This window comes from Grammomys surdaster, unplaced genomic scaffold (genome assembly GCF_004785775.1).
Source record: "Grammomys surdaster isolate TR1022 unplaced genomic scaffold, NIH_TR_1.0 209, whole genome shotgun sequence".
Classification (NCBI taxonomy): Eukaryota; Metazoa; Chordata; class Mammalia; order Rodentia; family Muridae; genus Grammomys; species Grammomys surdaster.
Window position 1 is genome coordinate 1,090,785 of NW_021604654.1, and position 12,721 is coordinate 1,103,505.

The following is a 12,721-nucleotide window of genomic DNA, read 5'->3' on the forward strand; positions in this document are numbered from 1 at the left end:
GGACATGGAGACAGACAGGAACATGGAGACAGACAGAGGGACATGGAAACAGAGAGAGGAACATGGAGACAGAGGGACATGGAGACAGCAGCCATCACCACCCAGGTTTTTCAAGTTGATTTTTGAAGAAGGTTTGTCGTCTTAGTCTATCAATCTACTGATCGTCTATCTATCTATCTATCTAGATATCTATCTATCTATCTATCTATAGCTCTATGTGTCTGTCTGTGTGTCTATCTATTTTCTTTTTTTTTTTAAAGATTTATTTATTTATTATATATGAATACACTGTAGCTCTCTTCAGACACACCAGAAGAGGGCATCAGATCTCATTACAGATGGTTGTGAGCCACCATGTGGTTGCTGGGATTTGAACTCAGGACCTCTGGAAGTGCAGTCAGTGCTCTTAACCACTGAGCCATCTCTCCAGCCCCATGTCTATCTATTTTCAAGACAGGGTTTCTTTTTCTCTGTATAGCAGTTCCTGGCTGCCCTGAAACTTACTTTGTAGACTAGATTGGCCTTGAACTCACAGGGACCAACCTGCCTCTGCCTCCTGAGTGCTGGGATTAAATACCTGATCCACTATACCATTTTAACCAGCTTAAAAATTCTTTTTAGAGGGGTTAGGGATTTAGCTCAGTGGTAGAGCACTTGCCTAGCAAGCACAAGGCCCTGGGTTTGGTCCTCAGCTCTGAGAAAAATTCCTTTTAGGTTTATTAACTTAATTTTATGTGTGCTAGTGTTTTGACTGAATCTATGTTCTGGGCATCATATATGTGCCTAGTACCTTTAGAGGTCAAAAAAGGATGGTTGTGAGCTGCCGTGTGGGTGCTGGGAATTGAGCCCAGGTCCTGTGAAAGAGCAAGTGCTCTTAACCGCTGAGCCGTCTCTCCAGCCTGTTTTTTTTTTTTTTAAACTTTTTGTTTGTTTGTTTTTTCCGAGACAGGGTTTCTCTGTGTAGCCCTGACTGTCCTGGAACTCACTCTGTAGACCAGGCTGGCCTCGAACTCGCCTGCCTCTGCCTCTAAAGGACTGGGAATGAATGTGCCACTATTCCTGGCTGAAATAATCTATTTAAAAAGTCAGGAATGTTGATCCAATGCAGTATTTATTTGTAAATTTTGTTATATTTATTCATTTAGTGTGCGCATGGATGCGGCATTAAGAAACTCCACGGGTTGCCGGGCAGTGTTGGCGCACGCCTTTAATCCCAGCATTTCGGTGGTGGATTTCTGAGTTTGAGGCCAGCCTGGTCTACAGAGTGAGTTCCAGGATAGCCAGGGCTACACACAGAAACTTTGTCTCAAAAAAAAAAGAAAAAGAAACTCCGCAGAGTGTATGCTCTTCTCCCGCCCACAGCTCCCATGACATGCTCTCAGGCCTGATGTCTCGACCTCTGCCCACTGAGGAATCTCCCATCTCACCGGTCTCCCATCTCACTTCATGCATTTGCACACATATTTATTTACATTTTTATGTAATGTGTGTGGGCATGTGTGTGGGTGCACATGTGGAAGGCAGAGAGCGCCTGTGGGACCCGGCTCTCTCACGTCATCTCTGGTCTGAGGATGGAAATCAGGTATTTAGTCTATAGGTGTGTGCATGGTGGGTTTGGTTTGGTTTGGTTTGGTTTGGTTTGGTTTTCCCCCATTGAGCCATCTCACTGGCCCTGTGTATGACTTTTTGAAAAAAAAAATTAAACATTTTCCCTTTCCAACTTAGGCCCGGCAGAATGGCTCCCGCAAAGAAGGGTGGCGAGAAGAAGAAGGGCCGTTCTGCCATCAACGAGGTGGTGACCCGAGAATACACCATCAACATTCACAAGCGCATCCATGGAGTGGGCTTCAAGAAGCGTGCTCCTCGGGCACTCAAAGAAATTCGAAAGTTTGCCATGAAGGAAATGGGGACTCCAGATGTGCGCATTGACACCAGGCTCAATAAAGCCGTCTGGGCCAAGGGAATAAGGAATGTTCCATATCGCATCAGAGTACGTTTGTCCAGAAAACGTAATGAAGATGAGGATTCACCAAACAAGCTCTACACCTTGGTAACTTACGTGCCTGTTACCACATTCAAAAATCTACAGACGGTCAATGTGGATGAGAACTAACCTGATGAATGTCAAATAAAGTTGCAGTACTGCCAAAAAAAAAAAAAAAATTAAACATTTTCTATCTTTTGTCTGCCTGCATGCTGTGGTGTGGCCATCAGAACACAGTTTGCAGTCATCAGTTTTCCTTTTGTGTGGGTCTCAGGGATTGAACTCAGGACCGCAGAAAGCTAGGTGTGGTGTGGAGCTGAGTGCCTGGAATCCCAGCATTCAAGAGGTCAGCTTTGACTACAGAGAGATTTTGTCTCTAGAAGCAAGCAAGAGCCAGACAGTGGTAGTGCACCTCTTTAATCCCAGCGCTGGGGAAGCAGAGGCAGGTGGCCTCTGGGAATTAGAGGCCAGCCAATGCTACGTAGTGAGATTGTCTCAGATAGATAGATAGATAGATAGATAGATAGACAGACAGATAGATAATGGATGGATGGCTAGGTAGATAGATAGATGGATGGACAGACAAATGGATACATGAACAAAACTGACCGGAGATGAGGTTCAGTTGCTAGAGTCCTAGTGTAGCATAAAGTCTTGGGCAAGAGATTCCTGTTGTCTCAGCAACTGGGAGGCTGAAGCAGGCGGATTAGAAGTACAACCCAGCTTCCCCTCCGTATATGTTCAGAGCACGCCCGTTTGGGTCGTATGAGACTCTTGTCTCAAAAGAGTTTGGGAATGGGGTGGAGAAGAAAGGAATGAGGAAGTAGGCTGTAGGATATGGTGGTGCCCACCCCTCACTTCAGCAGTCCACTGGCAGTCTATGCTAGAGTTCAGTACTACCCTAGGCCACCTGAGATAGTGTCCCCTCCCACCCGAAAAAGAACTTGGCTCAAGCTTGCATGGTAGTTCACGTCTGTCAGTTCAGCACTCTGGGGTTGAGACAGGAGGATTGTTGAGTTTCAGGGTCCAGCCTGAACTACACAATGAGTTCTAAACTGACCTGATCTATAGCGTGAGGTTCTGTCTTAAAAAAACTAAATGGGAAGGCTGGAGGGCTGGCTCAGTGGTTAAGAGCGTCTACAGGAGCTGGGCAAACTTCAAGGCGCATGCCTTTAATCCCAGCACTTGGGAGGCAGAGGCAGGCGGATTTCTGAGTTCTAGGCCAGCCTGATCTACAGAGTGAGTCCCAGGACAGCCAAGGCTACATAGAGAAAAACTATAGAAAACAAAACTACAAAGAACATTTACTGTTCTTGTGAAGGACCTAGGTTCAGTTCTCAGAACTCGTGTAACAGCTGACCAACAACCCAACTCCCCATAACAGCAGTTCCTGAGAATGTGACCCCCTCCTCCTTGGGTGTACTTGTGCACACCTCCGATGCACCCAAAGCACCATACATATAAAATAAGAAGATAAACACACCCTCTGCCCCACCCAAAACTCAGAAAGAGGCCCAGTGAGGTGGCTCAGTGGGTGAAAGGTTCCTCCTCCTCCTCCTTCTCTTCTTCTTCTTCTTTTTTTTTTTGAGGGTAAAAGGTTCTTACCACTAAATTTGAGGACCTGAGTTTAATCCCAGGGACTCACTCGGTAGAACAGAATCGATTCTCACAAACTATTTTCTGACCTCCACAGGAGCTCCATGGTGCAGTAATGTATATATGCACAGACAAAGAAATAAAATTGAAGCCGGGCAGTGGTGGTGCACGCCTTTAATCCCAGCACTTGGGAGGCAGAGGCAGGTGGATTTCTGAGTTCGAGGCCAGCCTGGTCTACAGAGTGAGTTCCAGGACAGCAAGGGCTACACAGAGAAACCCTGTCTCGAAAAACCAGAGAAAAAAAAGAAAAAAGAAAAAGGAATAAAATTGAGCTGTAAAGGTATTTTGCCTGTATGTGTCTGTCAGGTGCCTGCAGAAGCCTGAAATGGGAGTTGAATCTCCTGGAAATGGACTTACAGATGGTTGAGAACCATCTTGTGATGCTGGGAACCAAACCATAGTTCTTTGTAATGGCAGTGTTCTTAAATGGTAAACATCTCTCCCTCCAGCTTCTGTCTTGAGCCCTGAGAGAAACTCATTTTATTGCCTCTTCCAGGAATTCAGGGAGGGGTCGGGCGAATGGGCAGGAGGGGGAAGGCAAGAATAATTTAACCAACCAACTAGGAATGCAAACTTCATCCTCTGAACGCGGCTCTACTAATGTCAAAGGCACACCCGATCCAGGCCCTAGACCACCCTTCACCAGGCACCTAGTACCCAGCCAAGCTCCTTGTGATCATTCACCTTCACATCTAGTGGGGGCCGGCCCCATGAAAGCCCCGCCCACAGAGTCAAGTCCCGCCTTCCAGCTCGAGCCCCGCCCAGCAAACCGGCTCCTCCCTCTCGTGGCCACCTCCAGCACATGTACCGCCCTCACAACAACCCACCCAATCCGCTTCCTGATTGCTTTGCTCCGCCCCCATAAACAGCCGGAGTCTTCACTTGCGCATTCGCCTCGCATCACTTCCGGGGCGGTGTTAGGTCAAGCTCACTTCCGCCCGCGGCGGAGCTGCGGTGGTGGCGGTGCAGGAGGCTGGGTCGGGGTCCCCGGGGGACAGACGGACAGACGCACAGGCAGGCGGCCAGGAGCCATGGAGTGCGGCCCCCGGGCCGGCGGGCGCGGGCGGCGGTGAGTGCGGGCGGGCGCGCGCGGGCTGCGGCGGTTTGCGGAGTGGGGCCGAATCGAGCCGGGCCCTGTGTCCGAGTCTTCCCTGCGCTCTCCGGGGATGACTGTGGTACCAGCGCACCCACCCTGTCCTTGGCATCCCCATGTCACCGTGCAGAGATCCTGGAGCAATCGCTGAACCTCCGGGCTCAGCCGCAGACCCAGTCCCTATCCCACACCATCTCCGCTTACATCTGTCTGCTGACATTCGCCAGCTACCTCTGCCCCTCTCCTGGCGTCTTCCTGCCAGCTGGGGCCCACTGCAGGCTTCCCTTATGCAGCCCAGAACTCCTTTATGGTTCCACATCACCCGCAAGATTAAGTCCTCATGCTGCAGCAGAGCCTGAGGGTGCAGCTTGAGCGAGCCCTGTTCCCCCGGGATCCCATGCAGTTTTTCGAATCCTCTCTCACCGCCTGGGTTTACTTCTCCGATCCTCTGTCAGTTAGCTATTTCCTTTTTTCTGGTGTGTGCGCCCACGCAGAGGACAGCTTTCTGAAGTCAGTCCTCTCCTACCATGTGGGTCCCCTGATCCAATTTGGATCTTCAAACTTGGTAGCCTTTATCTGCTGAGCCAGCTCCCTCAACCTGTCTACATTCTTTGAACTCTTCAGCTCCTAGAGGGTTGCCTCCCTCCTATGACTGGCTGGGTGAGGCATGCCAGTGCAGACAGTCATATGTAGGTCATCCTAGAGCCCTTACGGTAGCTTGGTTGCTTGTAACACCAGGGCCTGGTTTTATGTTTGTGATGACAATACTTGGGCTTTGTGGCTGTGAGTGAATAACTGTGGCTTACAGTACCCAGTGGCACCGTCTGTGACATGAGGTCCCACATGCTGGCCTCTCCATAGAACACTGGCAGATCCTGGAGGCTTATGTCTTTAATATCCTTCTTCTACAACTTCATTTTCTCTGACTGCTCTGCACACGGTTGTTGAGTGGAAGTGTAGTTATTGGTCTTCATGGTCCTGCCCTTGTGGACTTTCTTACTGTAGGATGAAGATCTAGTTAACTCTAGAAGTATCTAGAATCATGAGTATGAGCGCTTCTCACCATGTGGAGGACTCAGGTTGTTGGCAGTAGAGACAGCTGCGGGAGGGAAACTGAGGCCTCTCCTTGTTGACTTGTCTAGAAAGCATACTGCAAGTTGAGACCCCAGAAGTCACACCCCTGATAAGCTGTGGCTAGGCATGATGTCTGAGAATAGGAGGAAGGAGGACACCTCTAAAAGGGAGGTCACTCAGTGGGTGTGTGCTGCAGAAGGTGTCAAGGTAGCCAGGGCGAAGACTCTGACACGGGGTGACGGTGGCAAGGAGGCAAGAGTGCAGAGGGGGAAGGTTCAGCTGGCGGTGGCGCTGGTGGATGGAACCAGCAGGCCTAAAGATCTGTGGGAGTGGCCTGGAGGGGAGTGTGAGGGAAGCACCCCCTTTCCTGGCCTTGTTTTACCTTGTCCTCCAGTATGGTCAGGTGTTCTTTCTCACTAGACCATAGATCCTTCCAAGCCTTCTGTTTCTAAGGGGTGCTCTATGAGGAGGCCTTGACTATAAAGCCAGTGTCTCTAAACATTGACCTTGTGGATATTGGGGCAGGGTCATTCCCTGATGTGACTGTTCTGGGCTATGCAGGGTCCTGGACAGATTCTCTGGTCCCCACCTGCTCCATGCCAGGAGTGCTCCCAACTCCATGCTAGGAGTGCTCTGGGTTCCAGGTGTGGCCTGGTGTCTCTTGGAGACAGGTTCACCTACATCTTTGAGAATTGGCACCTGGGAGCTGGGGACTTGTTAAAACTATCTTTGTCCTTACTCTGGCTGTCATAGCTGTTTTCCCAGTGTGTCCCTGAATTGTTATGGACTGGGACATCACCTTCCCTAGTCCCTGGCCTTACTCCTCAGATTCACAGGGATCAGAAGTGTGTGTGGGCCCACAGCTGCCTGAGTGTCATGTGTTTGCCTGTGCCTGTTGTCGATGTCCCTCTGTCCCTGTGGATTTATATGCTGTGACCTAAAGCCCAGGTGTATGTGGCTGTCTTGCTAAAATTGCACTCTGAAGTCTCCTGCCTCCCTCCCAGGTGATGAGAGATGGTGTGGGCTTTCCTGGAAATGTCTCTGTCCATCAGCAGCTCTGCATACAGTGGCAGAAGTGCTGGCGTCACTTACGCATGTTTCGGGGTGTCCTGCAGAAATGGAACATTTGGGTTTCTTTTGGAGTCAGGCCTTGTCTCTCCTGCCTCTGAGGCAGGCCTGGGAGGTTGGGTGACTGAACCCTGAAATTGCAGCTGTGGGAGGCCACAGCTCCCCTGACCCTGGGGAGAGCTTCCCTGACCCCAAGCACAGGGACAAACCATTGTTCCGGCCAGTGGGGCCCTGCATCTGGCATGCATCCTGTCCTTGTTCCCGGTCTTTGTGTCTGTTTCCTCCCTATGGCTCTCTGTCTGTTTTCCAAGGCCCTGTGGCTCACCCCTCCACATCCTCCTGTGTGGGAGTTCTGGGGCTGCCTTTGTTACCTGTTCTGGAGGATAGCTCCTTCAAGGACTGAGGGAGAAACTGGTGGGGCAGGCAGAAGGGTCTGGGCATAGGCCTGGGGGTTGCTGGCATGGCAGAAACTGGGGGGCATACATAGGAGGAGTTCTGCAACAGAGGCTCGGGAGAGACGGCAGGGTGAACTAGGGCTGTGGGCAGGCCAAGATGACCAAGATAGATCGTGAATATGTGGACAAGCCTTCCTGCCTGGCTGGCACAGGCTGGCACCTGGTTCCACCCCTAGCTTCCTGGAGGGAACCCACATGTTGGTGTCCCCCGCAGGGTATCCCACTGTATGGCATGGAGACCTGTTGCTGTGAGGCTCCCGAGGGCTCGCCTTGGACCGCGATGGGGCCGGGCTGCGGCCTCCTAACGGGACTGAGGTGTGCAGCCCGCGAGCTGCCGCTGCCCGCATCTCGGAGCACCCCCGCCCCTCCCCTGGCCCGGCGCGGGCCCGGCGCCCGCCATGAACGGCCTGTCGGTGAGCGAGCTCTGCTGCCTGTTCTGCTGCCCACCCTGCCCGGGCCGCATCGCCGCCAAGCTCGCCTTCCTGCCTCCCGAGCCCACCTACTCTCTGGTACCTGAACCCGAGCCGGGACCCGGCGGGGCCGGCGCTGCCCCCTCGGGTCCCCTGCGGACCTCAGCGGCCACCCCTGGGCGCTGGAAGATCCACCTGACGGAGCGCGCTGACTTCCAGTACGGCCAGCGCGAGCTGGACACCATCGAGGTCTTCGTGACCAAGAGCGCACGCGCCAACCGCATCGCCTGCATGTACGTGCGCTGTGTACCAGGTGCCAGGTGAGCTGCCCCCTCCCAGGGCTCACACAGCAGGGGTGCGTGGGTACTGTACTGCCCTGCCTTCTAGCCCGCCTGACCCCTCTTGTAAAGCACAAGAGACCCCGCTTTCAGGTTCTTGCTTTCAGGTCTCCATCAGAGGGTGAAGAGGAGAGGCAACAGCTTTCCCAGGTCTGGCCTGGAGTCCTAAGGGCGAGCCTTTACTTAGGAATCAGGCAGGTGCTTAAGGAAGCCACCTGGGCAGAGGCAGGCAGGCTCATGGCCTTGACCAGGCACAGGCCTTTGCTTTGTTACAGGTCTGTCGGGGTTGGCCAAAGGCCAACTTGGAACAGGATGGATCTCAAGAGTTTGCTGGTGGCCAGGGATGGGGCCTAGTCTTTCCCCTAGCAACAGAGCACTGGAAGCAGCAGGCTCTTCTCATGCACAGTTCTGTATCATGGGACATGAGATGAACCTGGGCCTCCTGGCCTGGACTTGTGTCTGCTGAAGACTGAACTCACAGCGGGTCCTTCTGTAAATGGGGTCTGAGGCCTGCTGGTTGAGCACAGCCAGGCCTAAGGCTGTAGGAGTAAGCAGCCTCAGGTCCCATCCCCAGCTAGGCCCTGCTGTGCTGTGGGAGGCTGGCAGTGGAGCTCACCATGGCTGAGACAGTGGGTGCTTCTGGCTCAGTGTGGGTGGTGAGCTGTGCCCTGTCACCTGCACACCCAGGTACACAGTCCTCTTCTCGCACGGCAATGCAGTGGACCTGGGTCAGATGTGCAGCTTCTACGTCGGCCTGGGCACACGCATCGGCTGCAATATCTTCTCCTACGACTACTCTGGGTATGGGGTCAGCTCCGGCCGGCCCTCGGAGAAGAACCTGTATGCCGACATTGATGCTGCCTGGCAGGCCCTGCGCACCAGGTGAGGCCTCTGGCTCTTGGGGTGGTGGTGTGAGGGGGTGTCAGAGCAGGTGGCACCTTGGTCCTTGCTGTCCACAGGAAAAGGGAAGTTGTACCTGGTCTGACAGTGGACACAGGACTAGCAGGTCTAAGGAGATAACCGTTGGAGGACTTGGAGCAGGCAGTTAGTAGCCCAAGGGCCAGGACTCTGTGGCATCAGCTGAACTTGCTCTGGAGCAGGTGGCAGCAGGGCTGGGAAGCTGTATTAGAGGGGCCCAAGTGATGGCTGGCAGCCGGGCAGCCTGTCAGTCTGACTTCCTGCTCACCCCCCTCCCGCTACCTCACGAGGGCTCCTTTTGCTCTTTCATAGAGCAGGGCCCATGCAGGGGGGCAAGACCATCCACCTATACTTCTGGAGGCCTCTACCCTTGATTAGGGCCCCATGTGGTGCTGGAACTCTTGACAGCCCTGGGGAGTTGGGGACCCTAGTTGCCCCGGAGATGTGCCAGGTATCACTGGGCTGAGTCCCCTGGCACTATTGGTGCTGGCACCGGGGACTTGTCTGAGTGCCCCTCCCCCGTGCCAAGGAGCCTGTACCTTGCCTGGGATGGTTTCCCCTTCCTCACACTGTCCGGCAGCCTGGAGAGCAACTGCTGTGTGTTCTGAGCTCTGTCCACACTCCTCCTACAGCACTGACTGCGGAGGTGGGGGCGGCTTTTCTGAAGGGGCCGCCCCTGTGGGCGGAGCTTAGTCTTGAGCTCTGGATAGCAGGCAGAGTTGGTCCATCTTGGTCAGCACACAGGTGTAGTGTGGGTTGCCCCTTGGTGGTCCACCTCCTGCCTGGGCTGGAGGGAGGGTCCTGTGGAGGCTTGTCTGAGATAGACAGTGGGAGCTATGGCAGGGCAGCACTAGGCAGCTCAGCCAGGTGAGTGGCCACATGGATCTGCTGGGCTAGGAACCTCAGGAGCTGAGTTAGGAGTGAATTGGCTGCCACATCTGCCTGTGTTGTGCAAGCTTCTAATTGGGCAGGAAGGACTCTGGGGACCTTAAACTGGGCCGAGCATCGTGGGACACAGTTTCCTAAATTCCCAGAGACCCACACTGCTGGGGAAGCAGCACTGGGAAGAGACAGCCCGCCTCCTCTCGGGGTCAGAAGGGAACAGGAACTTTTGGTCGGGAACCTTAGGTCGGAAGTCGGCCTCAATCAGGCACTATCACCCTTTCCCCTACCCCGTGGGAGGGACTGAGTTGCCCATCTCCAGGCCCGGTGGCTGACTCTGCTCCTGCTGTCGGTCAGGTACGGCATCAGCCCAGACAGTATCATCCTGTATGGCCAGAGCATTGGCACTGTGCCCACAGTGGATCTGGCGTCACGCTACGAGTGTGCTGCTGTGGTCCTGCACTCTCCTCTCACCTCTGGCATGCGGGTGGCCTTCCCTGACACCAAGAAGACCTACTGCTTCGATGCTTTCCCTAAGTGAGCATAGGGGTGGGGCCCGGGAAAGGGCGGGACCTGAGAAAGGGCGGAGCTCCAGCCTGACCATCTTTTCCCTCAGCATCGAGAAGGTGTCGAAGATCACATCACCGGTGCTCATCATCCACGGCACAGAGGACGAGGTGATCGACTTCTCACACGGGCTGGCACTGTATGAGCGCTGCCCAAAGGCCGTGGAGCCGCTGTGGGTGGAGGGCGCTGGGCACAACGACATTGAGCTGTACAGTCAATACCTGGAGCGCCTACGCCGCTTCATCTCCCAGGAGCTGCCCAGCCAACGCCCTTAGCCAAGCCGTAGGGACCTCAGCAGTACACGGGCCTCCTGCCGGGGCTGCATGTGACCCGGAGCCCAGGACCCTGCCTGGCACCCCAGGGGCCATGAGCCATGTGCCGGCAACAGAGGCCCCTCTTCTTTCCTCGTGGAAGCAAAGAGAAGGAAAGAGGGGAGTTAATTAAAGGATTGAGATTTTTGGGTTGCCTTGGCTCCTTCGTGGCTCCAGTGAGGCTTCTTAGGGCTGGGGGGGTTGCTTAGACAGCCGGGTATTGGGGTGTGACGGAAAACCTCGGGGCATGCGGCCCAGGACTGCAGGGCAGTGCCCTGCTCTGCAGGAGTCCTGATCCCTGTTGCCTACAGGGCTCCCACTCCAGGACCAGGCCTTGCACTGTGCCACTGTGAGCTGAGGAGGTCTCCCCGGGACTGCAGGGATAGCTAGGGTAGTGTGCTCACTCTGGAGTTGAGCCATGTGTTTCCTCTAGCCATAGGGTCCGATGTGTGGGGAGATGAGCACCCTGAGCTGACTCAGGATGCATCAAGGTCACTTTAACAGTGGGTGGTACATTGGGGGAGCTGGAATACTTTCGGGTGTGGCTATAGCCCCTGAAGAAGATCAAACGTGACATATTTAGTCACTTTAAAATTTTATTTTATGTACATTGTTGATTTGAGTGCATGTGTGTCTGTGCTATGTGGTGCTGGGAACTGAACCTAGGTCCCCTGGAAGGGAGAGCAGCCAGTGCTTTCAATCATTGAGCCATCTCTCTAGCCCCCTAAAATTTGTGGTTTTGACTTCAAGCACTAGTTAGTGCTAAAGCTGGCTCCCGAGCCGCGGTTCACCAAATTGGGGCATTCTTAACCTGGAGCGTACTCTTCTCTAGCCGCAGGGCCTTTGCACAGGGTGCTCAGGTGCCCTTACTAGATCCCTGCCTGTAGTCCCACTGCCTGGCTTGGCTCTTTCACCACCTGCTGCAGGTTTCCCGATCCCCAACACCCCGCTGACTCATCCTGATCGCTGCCCGCTGCTCCCACACATCCCCCTGAAATGCCACTGTCCAGGGCTGAGTCTCCACTGTGACCTTGGTGTACACAGGCCCAGAATGCACCCAGGAAGGAGAGGCAAGCCCCATTCTGAGCCACTCATCCTACATTAGTAGAGGAGGGTACCAATACTTAGGATGCCCTCAGGTGTGCGGGGTGGGGGTATGGTACGGGCCAGGACAACTCATGATAAAATAGCAAGACTGAATACTGAGAAGAAAAGATGTGCTCTTCTGACCTCCTAACCCTCTCCCCAAGCCCAGCTGTTGCTGACCAGAAAGTCTGGTTTCCTGGGTGCCGGGGATGCAGCCCGGGGCTCCCTGCACAGGAGGGAGGGCACTGCTGCTTGCTGTGCTGCAGCCGAGGCCGCTGTTTACTCTAAGACAGGGTCTTGCTCTATAATTGGTTCTGATCTTGAACTTGGCTGAATGATGCCACACTTGGGGCCGCTGGGGTGGAACTTGGGGCGCAGTGAATGGGAGGACTCCACCCACTCATCCACAGCCTGTATTTTTTATTTTTTGAGACAAAGTAGCCCAGTCCTCAAACTTCACCACTGCTGGCAGGACAGCCATGAGACAGCATGTGAGCTACAGCAAGTTAAACACAAAGTAAACCGGCGAGGCCAGCCAGAGCTCCACAGAGAAACCCTGTCTCGAAAAATAACAACACATTTATTTGGTCAAGACACACGCACCACTGCATTTCTGCAGAGGTCAGAGGTCAAGTGTCGGTTGTCTGTTCTCTGGGTGGGGGGGTTGAATTCAGGTTATCAGGCCTGGAGGCAAGTGTCTACTCACTGAGCCATCTGTCTGGCCCTACTCTAGCAAGCTTTTTAAATGCTTCCATTGTGTGTTGTAATAGCCGTCTCTGTCACTAGTATCATTTTAAAATTGGACGGATGTACATTTGTTATAAAGATGAATGTTAAAAAAAAAAGATGAATGTTTAAATCATCTATTTCACAGCCTTT

General features: G+C 53.6%; 2 protein-coding genes across 4 annotated transcripts; both read left to right on the forward strand.

Annotated features, from left to right (window-relative positions):
- The first annotated feature begins 1,718 nt into the window (after nucleotides 1-1,718).
- On the forward strand, nucleotides 1,719-2,152 carry LOC114624711 (60S ribosomal protein L31). The gene has a single exon (XM_028771774.1). The coding sequence runs from the start codon at nucleotides 1,736-1,738 to the stop codon at nucleotides 2,111-2,113; it is 378 nt and encodes a 125-aa protein (XP_028627607.1). The 5' UTR covers nucleotides 1,719-1,735; the 3' UTR covers nucleotides 2,114-2,152.
- Nucleotides 2,153-4,543: 2,391 nt separating this feature from the next.
- Nucleotides 4,544-12,701, forward strand: Abhd17a (abhydrolase domain containing 17A). Of its 3 annotated transcripts, none has more exons than XM_028771776.1 (5): nucleotides 4,544-4,709; nucleotides 7,545-8,060; nucleotides 8,766-8,960; nucleotides 10,236-10,415; nucleotides 10,495-12,701. In XM_028771776.1, exons 2-5 carry the CDS (start codon nucleotides 7,729-7,731, stop codon nucleotides 10,718-10,720), a joined length of 933 nt encoding a protein of 310 aa, XP_028627609.1. In that variant the 5' UTR covers nucleotides 4,544-4,709; nucleotides 7,545-7,728; the 3' UTR covers nucleotides 10,721-12,701. The 3 variants fall into 3 exon arrangements, with proteins under 3 accessions (XP_028627609.1, XP_028627612.1, XP_028627610.1); XM_028771779.1 differs by having other exon boundaries at nucleotides 4,591-4,709; nucleotides 7,545-8,033; XM_028771777.1 differs by lacking the exon at nucleotides 4,544-4,709 and having other exon boundaries at nucleotides 6,878-8,060.
- The last annotated feature ends 20 nt before the right edge of the window (nucleotides 12,702-12,721 follow it).

Coding starts and splice junctions, on each gene's coding strand:
- Abhd17a (XM_028771776.1), top strand. CDS start 7,729: ATGAACGGCCTGTCGGTGAGCGAGCTCTGCTGCCTGTTCTGCTGCCCA. Junction 8,061..8,765: donor CGCTGTGTACCAGGTGCCAG/GTGAGCTGCCCC, acceptor CTGCACACCCAG/GTACACAGTCCTCTTCTCGC. Junction 8,961..10,235: donor TGGCAGGCCCTGCGCACCAG/GTGAGGCCTCTG, acceptor GCTGTCGGTCAG/GTACGGCATCAGCCCAGACA.
- LOC114624711 (XM_028771774.1), top strand. CDS start 1,736: ATGGCTCCCGCAAAGAAGGGTGGCGAGAAGAAGAAGGGCCGTTCTGCC.